Source organism: Suillus clintonianus (assembly GCF_016758775.1).
Source record: "Suillus clintonianus strain FC179 chromosome Unknown DEU56scaffold_72, whole genome shotgun sequence".
NCBI lineage: Eukaryota > Fungi > Basidiomycota > Agaricomycetes > Boletales > Suillaceae > Suillus > Suillus clintonianus.
This window is the reverse complement of record NW_024539296.1, coordinates 136,535-152,076: the sequence shown is the minus strand read 5'-3', so window position 1 is coordinate 152,076 and position 15,542 is coordinate 136,535. Positions and strand designations below refer to the sequence as shown.

The 15,542-nt window shown below is 49.3% G+C and overlaps 4 protein-coding genes across 4 annotated transcripts; 3 read left to right on the top strand and 1 right to left on the bottom strand.

Annotated features, from left to right (window-relative positions):
* Positions 1–1,484: 1,484 nt before the first annotated feature.
* DEU56DRAFT_742346 (uncharacterized protein) lies at positions 1,485–2,235 on the top strand (the record flags this gene model as incomplete). The annotated part of the gene is made up of 2 exons (XM_041348926.1): positions 1,485–1,864; positions 2,061–2,235. 2 exons carry the CDS (start codon positions 1,485–1,487, stop codon positions 2,233–2,235), a joined length of 555 nt encoding a protein of 184 aa, XP_041205366.1.
* Positions 2,236–3,249: 1,014 nt separating this feature from the next.
* Positions 3,250–5,373, top strand: DEU56DRAFT_529401 (glycoside hydrolase family 18 protein). The gene is made up of 6 exons (XM_041346651.1): positions 3,250–3,502; positions 3,577–3,844; positions 3,906–3,993; positions 4,051–4,196; positions 4,247–4,886; positions 4,941–5,373. Exons 2-6 carry the CDS (start codon positions 3,681–3,683, stop codon positions 5,109–5,111), a joined length of 1,209 nt encoding a protein of 402 aa, XP_041205365.1. The 5' UTR covers positions 3,250–3,502; positions 3,577–3,680; the 3' UTR covers positions 5,112–5,373.
* A 508-nt stretch (positions 5,374–5,881) lies between these two features.
* On the bottom strand, positions 5,882–8,786 carry DEU56DRAFT_820400 (magnesium transporter NIPA-domain-containing protein). Its single transcript, XM_041354078.1, has 15 exons — positions 8,606–8,786; positions 8,426–8,554; positions 8,349–8,373; positions 8,263–8,295; positions 8,188–8,216; positions 8,031–8,135; positions 7,956–7,983; positions 7,775–7,901; positions 7,593–7,713; positions 7,492–7,543; positions 7,398–7,445; positions 7,337–7,342; positions 7,254–7,277; positions 7,171–7,199; positions 5,882–7,117 (listed from the first exon to the last, which is right to left on the bottom strand). The coding sequence occupies exons 1-15, from the start codon at positions 8,705–8,707 to the stop codon at positions 6,068–6,070; spliced, it is 1,908 nt and encodes a 635-aa protein (XP_041205364.1). The 5' UTR covers positions 8,708–8,786; the 3' UTR covers positions 5,882–6,067.
* Positions 8,787–8,944: 158 nt separating this feature from the next.
* Positions 8,945–15,128, top strand: DEU56DRAFT_820392 (uncharacterized protein). Its single transcript, XM_041354077.1, has 6 exons — positions 8,945–9,044; positions 9,106–9,396; positions 9,507–10,650; positions 10,698–10,855; positions 10,908–12,559; positions 12,613–15,128. The coding sequence occupies exons 2-6, from the start codon at positions 9,208–9,210 to the stop codon at positions 14,942–14,944; spliced, it is 5,475 nt and encodes a 1,824-aa protein (XP_041205363.1). The 5' UTR covers positions 8,945–9,044; positions 9,106–9,207; the 3' UTR covers positions 14,945–15,128.
* Positions 15,129–15,542: the final 414 nt, after the last annotated feature.

Sequence of the window (15,542 nt, the reverse complement as noted above, 5' to 3'; positions counted from 1 at the left end):
TGTTTTTTTTTTTTGAAAAATCAAATTTATTTGGGACGGTTCAGACAATAACCCAATATTAATCCGCTTGATTAGGATGTCCCTCAGTGCACTGCCATGATCTCGGATGAAAGGACGGCAGTTGGCTGTTGTATTTTCATTGATTAAATGTTGATATGGGATGAGACCGACCAGGTGGGGGATATGAATTGAAAGATATCAGAGTTCTGCCTTCAAAATGGAGGAACGCGATTGTGGGTCATGCTTACGAAACTTAAATTACGGAAAACTGATGAAGACTTGTTGCTGTAATCGTTGACAGCTCTCGTCGTCTGACTTCGAGCCTGCCAGAGGCGTGGGTTCCTAAACTCAGCCTAGCTTAGGCTTGCAAATGAACCCGAATTCTTATGTTACCAAATATGCAATGTACCTTTTTCAGTGAGTCTTAATATATAAAAGACACTCACTGCCTTCAAAGTGGAGATTTATCCCCTGCCGTCAACTGACACACGAAAGCATTCCCCCATCCATTTTGCTTCCTTCACTGGCTCAAAATGTCTTCCGTGTCCACACCCACGCCTTCTGACGACAGTCGATATTGGCATTATACCCAACCAACCGCATCCTCCAGCTCACAAAACCCTATGCCCTGCGCCCCGCTCAGCCAATCATCGCCTGTCACCTCGAGGTCATCGAGCCAATCTAACGGTTATGCAGAAGGTTTCGATGTTGCTGTAAGTATTCTTGTCTCAGTGGCACTGACAAGTACCTGATCGTAGTTGAACACCATGATAGGTCAATGTGAAACGTGCATTTACTTTCGAAGAACTTCAATCAGGTGCATACTTCAGTTATTTGGACGAATCCGATCTCCAATTCTTTGGCATGTACGGTCAACCTGTTCTTATCCCGTGTCCCGAAGATTCGGATCAAGGCGGTTGGAGCTTGCAAGGCCAGACCCACATGCATCCATGCGCCGATTCCTCATCGTGCATGACTGCCGCTCAGTACGCTCCTCATGGCAATCCATCTTCGTTTCAGATCTCGAAATCATATACGCTAGTCGACTCTCTGGGCCAGTTGTCAACATCTGCACAGGCGCCCAGCGGTACGGCACAAAGTACACGTGTTCCTGCTACGGCTCCTGTTGGAGGGCACAGTGGCGCGAACAACTTGAAACATGAACCAGGTTTAAGACAGCAGGTGAGCCATTTATGCGATGTCATTCCCGTTCTCCTGTTGACCGCATGGCTTATAAGTCCTTTGGGGACTATCCTTCGGACTTCCCATCATCGAGCACAATCTTGCACCATTCTCGACAATCGTGTGTGTACGAGCCGACTATCCCAGTGGGGGGACTGAGTCTTTTGGTTCATGAGGAAGAGGATATAAAGCCAAACCGCTCAACATTAGACGACGAGCCGCCTATGGACCACCTACCATATCCGCCACCCATTCATTCAGTCTCTCCTCATCAGTTCCAACCCTATTCACCTCATGATGCAATGACACATTCTCCCTCTCCATGCTCTCCTCAAAGTGCAACTTTCCTGCCCACTTCGCATCGTGATGCATCGGAAGTTCCAATGACTGTTCCTAGCCAATCCTACATGTTCGTCGAGGTAGAATCATCCACTCCAGCATTCATTCATACCAACCAACAACATTATCACTCCCCAAACGAATCTTCTTCGCACACTCTTAGCGAAAGGACGGGATCCCCTTATCAACGTTCGCCATCACCGAGGGGGACTTTGCGTATATCCCCGCCACCGCACCCTAAACGATCGATGGATAAGAAACCAGCGCTTGCCTGCCTATTCTGCCGAGGGCGGAAAATCGCGTGCGGCCCACCCGTTCCGGGCAGCAAAGACAGGACATGCAAGTGAGTATCACAGTCCTTCCCCTGAGCCCATTCAGGAATATACTATGTGTCCTTCTTCACGCCTTATCGGCGTGGTAATGATTTGCCGAATTCGTGCGATTCATTTTTTAATTATAAATCACTTTCTGCTCGCTGATATCCGCGCCACCATCAATAATTTCGACACCTTACTGACTTTCGTGTCTTTGTTTCCCAGTCAGTGCGCTCGTAGGCATTTGAAATGCGAGTATCCACTAGAGTCGCGTCGGGGAATGAGAAAGCGCCGGTCGCTGGTTCCCCGGGGAAGCGGCTCTCCGCCGCCCGAAATCAATTCAGCCAGTCCAAAAGTGATAAGGCCGGGTCGCAAACGATCTGTGGACAAACGGCCGTAGTCCCCCGCTCGAGTCGCAACTTGATCTGCTGCTTGAGTCGTTCCCTTGGATATTTTCTATCGTCCCTTTGCATTGCTCATCGCCGTAATGGTGTATGTGTGAATCCGTTTACTGTATACTCGTCATCTTGCATATTCGCATGTTGTCGTCGCTATGCTTTCGTCGCTTTCGTTCCGCTTATCCCATTATACCTCATGTATTCGGTCAACGCTGTTATTTGGTTTGCCCGCTGGCCGTCTTGCACATAGTTATCATGTAGCTACGTGGATGGTTCTTGTGCTCCCTTGTGGTGGAGCGATATTCGTTTGGTACGTCGTTGACGGCTGACTCAAATATGATCTGACATTCAGTGTGAAGCACTTGTCTCTCTTTGCGCACGATCTTTTTGTCAAGGTAGCCGACAAGGCCTAGCTACACGAAAGACCATCCTGTGGCTGTGACGAAATCGATTTTTTTGGGCCCCTGTGCGGGATTCAAGCATGAGACTGATACATAAGGCATTACTTGGGTTGAAGCGCTTTATCCCCGAACAAGAAGATCCGATATTAAGGATAAGTATGTATTTGACCTCGCACACATGCTCCGACACACAGGGAATACCGGAAGCCGGGTCTCGAATATTATTTATTTCGTTAACAAACCATATGGGCGATTGTCAAGCGTTAGCATAGCTCGCTTTCTATATGTTTGATAAGGGTCCAGGGTTTCCTAAAGGCAAAACCACATGATTCACACCTATTGGCCTATGAACCTACGATGGACGCGTGAATTACTGGCTGCTACTTACTGAATCACCGCTAAAATTTTATTGGCGACACGAACTGGATGCAGCTGCGGTATCAGCACGCCGATCGGTGCAAATATTTTCAGAAGGCGGCCAGAGTCTGACGTCTAAGTACAAACCCACTTGCAACCCTCCCTGAATACAATGTGGCTGTGCTATGTACAGCACTTCTTCTTCGTAATACGAACGCCAGGAATCATTGAGACTGATAATTTAACATTATTTTTCGTAATGATACACCACAAAACCACCGTTAGGCTGTGGAAGTACCGCCAAGAGGCTCGTAAAGCGAATTTATATGACCATTGACCACTAATATATAGGTTCAAACGGTTCGGACCGTTTAGTCACTGACATTTTGAAGTTTGGTGAGTACTTGTCAAAGGCATGTTCAAGGGTTGATTTTGTCCCATGGAACTTTTTGTAGGTCGCCTCATGTTGTCGATGGCATGTCATTCTAAACACGGACCGTATTATTGAAACGTACGTCCATGGGTCATAGACTCAACAACTTCTCTCGGGTTGTAACTCTGCACCGCGACTTACTCGGATCCTAGCCATTGTCAACCATGGTGTCACCCAGCTGTAGTATAAGTACAGGACGTGTAAGAACCGAGGAAATTTCTGCTTAGTACAGACCACCTTTTCAGTGTCGTCTACTATGCTGCTGCTCCTCGCGGTCGCATCCTTTACACTCCTTTCTTCCGCTCATGCGTCTGCATCCAAGGTCGCTGGTGCGTGGTATGCTGGCTGGCATGCTACTAACGGATACCCGTTGTCTGAGGTTAGTTGGGACAAGTACAACACGATGTACTATTCTTTTGCGTAGGTGGAAGCTACCACACCGTGACAGTTCTAGTAATAACGTTTGATCGATAATTCTTAGGTCGACCACTTCAGATGTGAACAGTCTATCGCTACAAGATTCAGATGGCTCGGTGCTTCCACAATTTGTGTCAGAAGCACATGCACACGTAAGGATATAACTCATGTGTATGTTTGAGCGCTGAGGCAATGACATGTTATGTCAGGGTGTTAAAGCCCATATTGCCATTGGAGGTTGGGGTGGTAGCGTCTACTTTTCTTCCGACGTCGCGACAGCGAAGAACCGCACTGCATTCGTCAACACGGTGATAGACTTTGTCGAAGAGTATGATCTAGATGGTGTCAACTTCGAGTATGTATGTCAGCCGTCACATAAACATGTCTGACCCATATTTAATTTAGCTGGGAGTATCCAAATAAACAAGGCATTGGCTGTAATATTGTCAACTCTGATGACACCGCAAACTTTCTCTCCTTTCTCCAAGAACTTCGCGAAGACTGTTCTAATATCACCATCTCGGCAGCGGTGTCTGTCACACCATTCCGTGATTCCAATGGCAATCCGTCGACTGACGTCTCCGCCTTTGCAAAGGTTCTTGACTACATTGCTATCATGGACTATGATATATGGGGTTCATGGTCCACTGCCGTTGGCCCCAACGCCCCTCTCAATGATACCTGTGCGAAGTCGTCTGAGCAACAAGGCTCAGCTGTTTCCGCAGTGAAAGCCTGGTCTAATGCAGGCATGCCCGTTGACCAGATTGTCCTAGGTGTTCCATCGTACGGACACTCTTTCAGTGTCAAGCCCTCTGATGCGTTCGTGTCGGGGACGACGACACTAGCTGCTTACCCCGCCTTCGATGCATCTAATCAGCCCGCAGGAGATGCATGGGATGCCACCGGAAGCGTGGATGCCTGTGGTAATTACGAAGGATCCGGAGGTACCTTTAATTTATGGGGACTGGTCGACGGTGGCTTCCTCAACTCGGAAGGTACGACTGCCGATGGTATCTACTATCGATTTGACTCGTGCAGCCAAACGGTGCGTACACCCTTGACAGGGAACCGCTTATGTTTCTGATGGACTTGCCGTTAGCCCTACGTTTACAATGAAACGTCCGAGGTCATGATTTCGTACGACAACGCTGAGTCGTTCACAGCCAAGGGCACATTCATCAAAAATACTGGCCTGCTGGGGTACGCTATGTGGCAGGCGGGTGGGGACTACAACAATATCCTCATCGATGCCATCAATAGCGCTGTGTAGACTTGTCTGCTCCGTTGCATAAGTATACCCATATATTCACGTTATAGATCATCCTCTTGTTGTCTTCTGCCATGTCATAGTTACCCTACATATACTAAAAGTGTCATTTTCAAGCGCCAAGATACCACAAGTGACATTCCGAGTCGGGGAAGAACTAGCTAGTCTCCCCTAGACAGACCTATATAGACAAAGGAAGACAGCCATTCCTTCTGATAAAGGGGAAGAACCCCCGCATAGGGTCTTTTTTTTTTCAACATCCTGCGAACACTATAAATCTCGTTACCGGTACCAATGGTGCCCAACACAATGGGCCTCGTGAAAGGTTAACCACAAAAGAATTTTCATTGGCTGAATCGGCTCATCACTTACATGATTTGGACAAAGTTGAGTTGGCCTTCAATTGGGCTACTAGCTTGTGAAGGCTAGCTCATGGGCTCAACAGATCCACACAGGAGATTTCCCCTCCCTTTCTCGCGAAGATCATGTACGTGGTCGACCTCGGCGGTCGCGACGACTGTCCGAGATGATGGCAGCGGAACTAATGACAGAAACGATTCGTCACCTCGGACGCGCTAGTAAAATCTCAAACTCTAACAGACATCAACACAGTTTTCAACCGCATGGAAACACGGTTGGAAAAGATTTAAAATTAGTGTGCCACACTTACTCATTGCAGCATAATGGAGCTTGTATACTACAAGAGTCAGTCACGGTCATCCGTAGCATACGACGGCTGCAATTCATGTTCCGTCGCCTGCAGTTACAACTTAAGCTTATTCTGAAGGTTTGCAATTTATGTGTCACCATGGTGTAATCCATCTCATCTGATGCCCCCACCTGGGACTCACAAGCTCGAGGCGCGCAGCGAGTAGGTATGCAAATAGATACAACAATCCCAGTTGTCCAAGCTGTCTAACAGCAAAAATCCAGTCCATTTCTGATCATACAACCCCTCATCAAAGCCAAGTCTTAGAACCAGGCTTCACCAGCCTGATTCCTTGGACTTGCGGCGACATCTCGATCTCTTCTTCAGACATCTCCTGCACAGGCGAGGCCCGCTCGAACAGGCTTATGCTCTCCTCTGCATCATCTAAACCTCTAGGATATCGTCGCGACTGGCCCGATGAAGAACTGCGTCGTGTGCGTTCTGTGGGGCGTACATCCCCCTGGCTCCGGTAGTTTTGCGGAGGAGAGTTAGTTGGCAGTACATCAGACGACGAGGGGAATGCGGTCATCGTGGGAGTTGTTGGGGTTTCGAATGGATCACTCTTGATTGGGTTGTGATACATTGTCGATAGGGTGGGTGCTGGTGGCTCATCGTTTGCACGCGGTGGCAGAACTAACGACTGCGAACCACCAAGCGTGGGGGAGGTGTCGGTGCTTGGTGGCGGAGGATACAAGAATAACGAGTTTGTCTGTATCGGTGGCGTGGAGTGCACGGCGTTCCTGTGTTCATGCGTTGCATCCGCATCTCCGCTACCTGGCGGGCGGTACGAATGCACGAGATCTTGTGATCCGAATTTGATGGCTGTTCTCCGAGGGCTGTATGGTGTCGTTGATCTTGATGAAAAGGACGATGCACGATCTGTCTCAGACAGCCGCGGTACAGGGGCATCATAGAGCTGATGACGTGTCAACCCATCGTACGCGTTATTTGTGGATGAGGAAGGTAGACCCTCTGGATGCGACCGAAGGGAGCTCGGCTGCCTGCTTGATTGGCTCATCCTCCGTGCTGAGCGGGCACGGATAATGCTGCTCATGGTGCCGAACGTGCCGCGCAACGCCTCGATGCCGGGGTCTTCCATACCGGCAATACCCTTCTCCTCGGCACCTTCCGTGGGCGCGCGGGAGGCTTGAAGGAGCATGGTAGATCGCCGGTCGAGCTTTAGTTGCGCAGGGTCGATCTTGGACATTTGGAGAATCGTGATGCCGACGCATATTGTGAGGAAGGCCAGGACGAGGGTGAGAATTTGCGAGACAGAGGAGCTGAGTCCTTGGAAGAGAACCTGTAATAATGGGTGAGTGATGAGGGGGTATTGATAGTTGTAACTGCGCGCACGATGGTTGTGACCATTGAACAAAATGAAACTGTTTGAAGGGGTTAGTATCAACTAGTGATGTGATTAGGTGCAGGTCACATACATAAAACGTAGTACGTGGGCGTTACTGTGATGGTTCAGATCAAATCAGTTGGGCAGTGGGTGTTGATGGAAAAAAAACTTTACCCATAGCTGCCAAGTGAAACATTTGAGTCTAAGCACACAACATTATTATTATTTCACTCACCAGTATTGAATAGCGCAAGCGCGATATTCAGGTAATAAATTTCCGTTACTGTGTCGCGTTAGCAAAGCGAAATGAAGGTATATTGATTACGCACGTAGTGTTATTGCCACAAAGGCGATTAAAAAGTAGATGAACCAGTTTGTGAACTATGCCGCTATCAAATAATGTGACGTCGTGATAATTACAACAACTTGCCTGGTTGACTCCCATAACAGTGGTGACTATGGCTGAACCAAGCCCGGTTGTGACACTCACACTGATGCCGCCGATAGTGCTGCACACGGATATGTACCAGAGCATGTTGTTCTTGCCATATCTGAAAAGGGGAAAGATAAACGGAGGAAAAAGGGAGAGATAACATGTGAAACACGACTGACTTAGGTCCAAAGTAAAAGATGATAGAGAGGGCGACGGTAATCAGGGCAGCTATATACCCGAGGAAACCAGGCGCCAAGAAGAGTTTTTTAAATTGCTCTATCTCACCAGGTGTTTGCTCCTGGGGGCCTTATGCACGAGAATAAGCTTTGGTATATGGTATTCGTTCGTTGTAATGCCTACCGTTGAGAGCAATAATAGTGGAACCGATCTGGCAGATGTTGGTACACGAAAAGACGAAAGAACGGCGGTACTTACAATACAGAGGGCACAACCCAGCCATCCGAAGAAGGTGAGTTTCTCGTTGAGAAAGATGGAAGATAGGATGGCACATATTACAACAGATAGTGCGCCCATAGGAGTCTTGGAACATCACGGTGAAGATGTGACAGAGAATGTTGTGTCTCAGACGCACCACAACAAGCGCTTCAACAAACGCATATGCTTTGCAGGATCAGCATAGAATGGAGTTAGAGTTCAAGTGACATACCAACAAAATTACACAACTCTCCGCATATCATCACTTGACAATTCGTGTATTATGTATAGCACAAGTAGCAGAACAGGGAAACTCACTCGTCATGCCCGTCCACCATAATGGCTTTGAAAGGAAAGTCAATGATAAGTTGAGGGATGGTGGGGATGGCTCTCACGGATTTGAGGTATGCGACACCTTCGCCTGCTGCATGCCCGGCCTGCGAGCGCAACAAACCCTTCTTCTTGAAGACGAAACTAGAGCCAATCAACAAGCCACTCGCGACTGCGAGTATTATTCCGATGACCTGCGTAGATGAATTAAGGCTAGACGGCAAAACCTAGAATAGACCGCTTACTTTGAGGCTTGAGGGTAATTGAAAGGTAGTGCTTGAACCAGAAGCAGTGGCGGAGGACGTCGCAGATGATGTCGCAGATGATATCGAGGACGTAGAGGACATGGTCGTAACGAAGCTCCCGCAGCAGGGGAGACAGCAGTGTAGTTGTTATTCTTGAGTTGCGATGCACCGTTAGAGCCAAGCCCCATCGGCCTGGACCGAAACCGAGGTGAATACGGGCAACATACCATTTATGGATAATTGACCTCCGCACCGGAGTATTCCGGTGGTTACTCCGACGGGTGTTGTAAGGGACCCAAAAAGGAAGGATCATGGGGAACGGAATAATAATATCGTTCTCGGGCCAACGCCTGTGCAAGGCTGTTGGGTAGTTTGAAAGTCCTGGGATCCAGTCCGTCCTGAGCTGGGAGTCCTGTAATTAGTCTCGTCACGGTTTTTGGTGAGAAATATGTCTTTAGTTTCTTTCTGATCTTCATCTCTGCTCTCTTTTATCTTTCTAGCGACCCACTCAGGCTGACGCCGCTAGGTTTGCCAGCGCGCATCCTCCAACTCTGGGAATCACCAAATAGAGTGTTTGGCCTGAAGCCGCGGGTAGTTCGCTCATGGATGACCTTCAGCTTTCTTCGAATGATCACGGGTTCGACGCCGAGTTGATTCTTTCCGAACCATCATCTTCTCCAGAGCAGGATGTCACAATCCAATTCTCGCATCAACGCTTCGTACCCCCATACTTTCTGAAACCGGAATCTGGGGACCATCCAGAGATCGCCCCCTTTCTTACTGAAGAGCCTGTGAGTCTCTCTGCCCCCTCGTGATCCACCGCGCGCGTCAGGCGCACTGCACCTTCCAGACTTGTCTCTGATGGCCGAATGATCAAAATTAAATATTACTTTCTTTCTAGTGTACCTCGCCCAGCCTTATCAAACGTTCTCTGGGTTTGAGCAAGGCGTCATTTTCATCCCTCACATATTCTCGGCAAGGAAGTTCCAGCAACATCCTTTCCACAAACCGTGGAGGAGTCGATTCACAATATATCTCAGACTCCTTTATTCCGCCGCTTTCCGAAATGTCCTTACGCGAGCAGGGAAGTTCAAGCGATCTCCGCAAAGGCAAAATGAAGAGCAGAATAACCGATATGCTCAAGAAGTCGCGCAGCCGGGGAAGGCTCTCCTCAGACACCGGCTCGTCATCCCAGATGACTTCGATTTACTCCAATGCCTCCGATTCAACAGACACTTTCATGAACCTCGTCGTTCCACAAGGACCCAAGAAAGACAAGAAGGAGAAAGGGCGACAATCAAAGGGAAGACCACTCCCCAACATACCAACAACTCCTCCAATGTCCCTCGCAAAAGGTGATGAATTGATGAAGATCGACCTTGACTTTGGGCACATGGAGGGTATCGTCGATACGTCCCTTTCTGGGCAGAATGTTGCACCATCGAATGTTTCTCCATCAAGTGCAGTCGACCCAAGCACTGCCAGTACTTCTGGAAGTAGCTTACAACCGCCCCCATCACCCATCCTCTCCTCTTCCTTCGTGTTCTGCAATCCCCATCCGTTTTCTTCCACTTCTCCTACCAGCAAGCGAAAAGCTTTCATTGATAATCGAAAGTTGTCACCAAAGAGTTTGCCCTCTTCAGTTGTACCAGAGGAGGCAGACACGCCCGGAGTCGCTGTCCATGGAAACATGTGGACTCCTCCGGAGAGCTGGGCTGTCGAGAAGGACGGTGAGGAGGAGGCAGATGTAGGGGGCGACTCAAGCTCCGAAGAGAGCTCAAGAGATGCCACATCGTCTTTCAACAGTTCAGGTCTTAGTTCGAAGCGCAAATCCCGCCGAAAGACCACCTTCCCACGTAAGGTGCCCTCTCGCGGCAGCAATGACCGCGTCCGCGTTCGAATATATCGCGCGGACGGATCATATCACGTCGCTCCTATCTCGATACATTCCACCGTAGCGGAGCTCACCCCATTGCTTAACCAGAAGCTATTTGCGCACAAGGAGCGTGAGACACATAAACTGTATCTCAAGGAGAGGGGACGAGGTATGTCTTGCCGCTGTGCGCTCGCTTAGGTTTCTTACTGTTGTCAGAGCGTGTATTGGCGCCCACCGAGAGGCCAGCTGCCATTGTAATTCGCCGGTTGGAGCAGGCGGGATATGACCAAGCGGACAGTCTTGCTTTTCTCGGTGCAGAAGACATGACTTTCCTTATGAAATTTGTGTATAAAAGTCAACTTCTCGGTCCAGCAGTAAGTTGTCTGGGAAAAACCATTATAATCTGACTTGACCCCTTGCTTTTAGGCTGAAGAGCTCACGTTTGATGCATTCGACCTGGTCGACCTGACAGGCTGTAGTCTACCCACCATACCCATCGTCTTCCATCAAAACGCTGGCTCAATCGTATACCTCAACCTCTCACGCAATCCAATGGTGGAGATACCCCTGGATTTTATACAGTCCTGTACGACTCTCCGTGATCTCAAATTGTCCAGCATGGCGATGAAGAAAGTGCCTCAGAGTGTTCGGCACTCCACCAGCTTACATCGGCTTGACCTGTCGTGTAATCGCATCGTGGATTTGGACGATGCTGGTCTCGACCGCATACCTGAGCTCTCAAGCTTGAAGCTCCAGAACAATAGGATAGAGCAGCTGCCCTGGTATTTTCCCCGCCTCAAGTTTCTAAACTTCCTAAACATCTCAAACAACAAGTTTGTGAACGTGCCTAGCGTCATATGTCAGCTGCCCTGTCTTGTTGAGCTCGATATGTCTTTCAACATGATCACTGAACTTCCAGAGGAGATCGGTCGCCTCACTACTCTCGAGCGCCTGATTTTGATCGGAAACCAGGTGGCCAAATTACCCGAAGAATGCAGGAATCTTGTCAACCTACAGTTACTCGACTGTCGAAGAAATAACATATCTGACATTTCCATCGCCTACACCCTACCCAAACTCCACACCCTCTATGCTGATCACAATTTCGTTCACGCCCTTCATCTATCCATTGGTCCCAGCCTGTCAGTTCTGGACGCCTCCCACAACGATATCACGTTCCTCAAATTCGCTCCTAGTTCTCCATCACAAATATCGCACACCCTCACACTGCTCGATGTCTCTTATGCCAAGCTCTCCTCTCTTGATGCATTCGACTTCTCTCAGCTCCCTGCCCTCCAAACTCTGAAACTCGACCACAATGAACTCCACACGCTTCCGGACTCCCTCGGCGAACTCTCCCATCTCATACACCTTTCTTGTTGCAACAACAAACTTGTCTCTTTGCCCTCCACTATCGGCCTCCTTCAGCGCCTAGAAACCCTTGATGCCCATAACAATAGTTTGACGGAGCTACCTGTATCCCTCTGGAATTGCGCGTCGCTAATACATATCAACGTCACCTCCAATTTGCTCGCTACTTGGCATGATCCTCCCGGCGATAACTTAGTTGCACCGGCGCCATCTGGAATAACTCTCGAGATCCCCTCCTTATCATCATCACCCTCCCGAGCCGGTCACATTCCAAGAAAGCCCTCGAATGCTGCATACACTATGTCAATACACAATGCACCCGGTCGAGCACTTCCACCTCTCGCTTACTCTCTTGAGCGACTCTCCATCGGAGAGAACCGTCTGACAGAGGAAGCGATCCCTCCGTTCACCATCCTCAAGGAGCTTCGCGTCCTCAACTTATCCTTCAACGAGATCCAAGAACTACCGTCTTCCTTCCTCCGAAATCTACAGCAGCTGGAGGAACTGTACCTCAGTGGTAACCAGTTAACGAGTATCCCCACCGAAGACCTTGTGAAAATGACCAGATTGTCGGTGTTGTACTTGAACGGGAACAAATTCCAGACGCTCCCCGCTGAACTGGGAAAAATACCAAGTCTGACTATCATTGACGCCGGCAGCAATTTGTTAAGGTACAACATTCACAATTGGGAGTTTGATTGGAACTGGTATGTTTCGACCGTTTAAACGTAGATGACTGGTTTGTTGATGGCGTCGGCAGGAATTTCAATTGTAACTTGAAGTACCTGAACCTGTCAGGGAATAAGAAATTGGATCTCAAGCAGAACAACGGTGGAAAACGCGTGGTGGATGAACACGGAAGGGTGCTTTCCGACTTCTCTCGACTATCTCAGCTCCGTGTTCTCGGGTTGATGGATGTCATGACCACTTTCCTTCCCAATATTCCTGAAGACTCTGATGAACGACGTGTTCGTACTTCTCAGACGGAAGTCAACGGAATGTCATACGGCATCGCCGACACCATTGGGAGGAACGGGTACCTAACCACGCTCGATCTCGTCCTGCCCGAGTTCGGAGGGAAGAAAGATGAGGCGCTGTTCGCAATGTTTGGGCGTACCAGAGCTTGTCCTGGCAACAACACTCTGTCGAAGTATCTGCACGACAATTTTGCTTTTGTCTTCAACGAACAGCTTTCTACCCTGAAGAAAGACCAGAAGGGAGAGCGAAGGGATGGCGTACCGGACGCATTGAGACGCACATTCCTGAAGCTGAACAGACAGCTCCACGACAAGCTCTACTCACAGCCATCTCGTAAGATGTCCCAAGTCAGCACATCTACCACCGGTCCTTCTGGACCCGATTCTTCTTACCTCCGACAAGGTGCCTCTGGCATCGTTGTTTATGTGGTCGGCCGAACACTGTATGTTGCTAACGTCGGGCATGCTCTTGCTGTCATCTCGAGCCAAGGGAATGCAGAACTCATTTCCAGGAATCACGACCCTTACGACCGGGATGAAGCGAGGCGCATCCGGCTCGCAGAGGGCTGGATATCGCCGACAGGGCTCATCCATAACGAGGTTGACACCTCTCGAGCTTTTGGATACTATCATGATTTTCCCGTTGTCAATGCACGACCTGACATCTACGTGCGCCAGCTAACTGAGCTCGACGAGTTCGTGATCATTGGCAACCGCGGACTCTGGCAGTACATATCCTACCAGACCGCAGTCGACATCGCTCGCTCGGAGGCATCTGACCCAATGATTGCGGCACAGAAGCTACGTGACTTTGCCATAAGCTATGGCGCGGACGGGAACACCATGATCATGGTAATATGCGTCGCCGACCTCTTCCGCTCTCGACAGCCGATGACGGACTCGCTGGTGGATCCAGAGGTATATAATTCTCTCAGTAAAAAGAGGGCAGGGAAGAAAGCGGATATAGTTGATCGCACCATTGCTCGCTTAGAAGGAGAGGTTTCGCCACCCACCGGGCATCTCTGCTTGGTATTCACCGACATTCGCAATTCAACACAATTATGGGAACAAAACCCAGGCATGCCCACAGCAATGCGTCTGCACAATAACCTATTGCGACGACATCTTCGAACTTGCGGTGGTTACGCTGTCAAGACGGAAGGCGACGCATTCATGTGCTCCTTTCCGACTACCCTTGCCGCGATGTGGTGGTGCCTCACCGTTCAGGTGCAACTTCTGCGCGAATCCTGGCCGCTGGAGATTTTGGAGTGCGACGAAGGCAAAGAGGTGTATGATGAGCATGGACAACTTCTTGCACGTGGCCTTTCAGTCCGTATGGGCGTCCACTGCGGAACCCCAGTGTGCGAACCAGATCCTATCACTGGTCGCATGGATTACTTCGGACCCATGGTCATCCGAGCCGCTCGTATAAGCGGGATCGCGTTGGGTGGGCAAATCAAGTGCAGCGCCGACGTTGTTCGCGAGCTGAATGCCAAGATCTTTGAGATGGGTCAGGACACGGAGTACTCAGAGTCTCAGCCAACTCAGGCTGTCGAGGCGATCCGGCAAATGCAGATAGCCCTTGTCCCTGCGGGGGAAATCAAGTTGAAGGGGCTGGAGATTCCGGAGATAGTTTCCCTCGTCTACCCAGCAGCCCTTTTAGGCCGTGACTTGCAGGCGTCTGGCTCGCATCTGAGCACATCCACTTCCACAGCTCGAGTCCAGCTCAGCATCACTCAAGTCAGAGACTTGGCTATGCTATGCCTGCGGATTGAGGCTCTGGCTTCGGGCCGCATCTTTCGTCCTCGCCTCGAACGGAAAGAGTGTGTATCTGAGCTCCCATCGGAGCCTCTCTCCGACGAAGACGTTCTGGAGCCTTCAGTGATGTACGGTGATCCAAACTTACTTCTCCCCCCGATGAACGACAAAACATCTGATCTAGAGATCATGATGCATCTCGATTCGCTTTCCTCGCGGCTTGAGAACGCTGTTGCGTGTCTAGCTCTCAGGAAATTATCTGACAAATCTTCCGCCATTGTGACAGCTCTAGAAGGCCATGAGGGTATTGACGAACAGACGCTTCATTTAATAACTTCGTTGTTGGCTCGCTGTTGACATTTTTATTGTGATTCCTATGTCTCCTTTTTACTCCTCAGCTGCATCACTGTACTGCATTTGCATTCAAACACGTATATATTACCTGCACTCCCTTGTTATGCATATTAATAGTCTGTACAATTTTTATACCAGTTCGTCTCTGCACTACTGAAGGTGAATAACATTCATACGATTGATTGAATTTATGAACAACTTGAGTGCACAATTTTCTGGACGACCGGACTCTCCGCCGTTGAATTCAAGAAGTTGTTACTCAGATCTCCGTGACTCGGAGCCATTATAGAATCACCTTGTTGACGCAAGTTGCGACTGAAAATTACCGTGCGCAAATACTAGCTAGTATTAGGCTGGACTCAGTCTGACTTATGTGTGTGCTCCTGACTGATTAATATATAAACTAACATCCGTTTCAACGACGAAGATTTTATCTCAAAAGTTTGACCCCGGTGTCTGTGAGTGCCATGTTATTGGTCTGCAGGAAGCTGATCCCATACACATCTGACAGCCCGGTATTGAGTTGTACGCAATAGCCTCAGTGGCGGGCATCATGATGCGATGCACAGTTACATCCCGAGCAGTTCCACTTGAAGGACAT

Bases quoted from the DNA above. Each gene is read 5' to 3' on its own strand.
- DEU56DRAFT_529401 (XM_041346651.1), top strand. From the start codon at position 3,681: ATGCTGCTGCTCCTCGCGGTCGCATCCTTTACACTCCTTTCTTCCGCT. The intron at 3,845-3,905 runs GTAGGTGGAAGC...GATAATTCTTAG, and splicing joins ACGATGTACTATTCTTTTGC to GTCGACCACTTCAGATGTGA. The intron at 4,887-4,940 runs GTGCGTACACCC...ACTTGCCGTTAG, and splicing joins TTGACTCGTGCAGCCAAACG to CCCTACGTTTACAATGAAAC.
- DEU56DRAFT_820400 (XM_041354078.1), bottom strand. From the start codon at position 8,707: ATGTCCTCTACGTCCTCGATATCATCTGCGACATCATCTGCGACGTCC. The intron at 8,136-8,187 runs GTGCGTCTGAGA...TGATGTTCCAAG, and splicing joins TTGTTGAAGCGCTTGTTGTG to ACTCCTATGGGCGCACTATC. The intron at 7,544-7,592 runs GCAAGTTGTTGT...ATAGCGGCATAG, and splicing joins CTGTTATGGGAGTCAACCAG to TTCACAAACTGGTTCATCTA.
- DEU56DRAFT_820392 (XM_041354077.1), top strand. From the start codon at position 9,208: ATGGATGACCTTCAGCTTTCTTCGAATGATCACGGGTTCGACGCCGAG. The intron at 10,651-10,697 runs GTATGTCTTGCC...TACTGTTGTCAG, and splicing joins TCTCAAGGAGAGGGGACGAG to AGCGTGTATTGGCGCCCACC. The intron at 10,856-10,907 runs GTAAGTTGTCTG...CCTTGCTTTTAG, and splicing joins GTCAACTTCTCGGTCCAGCA to GCTGAAGAGCTCACGTTTGA.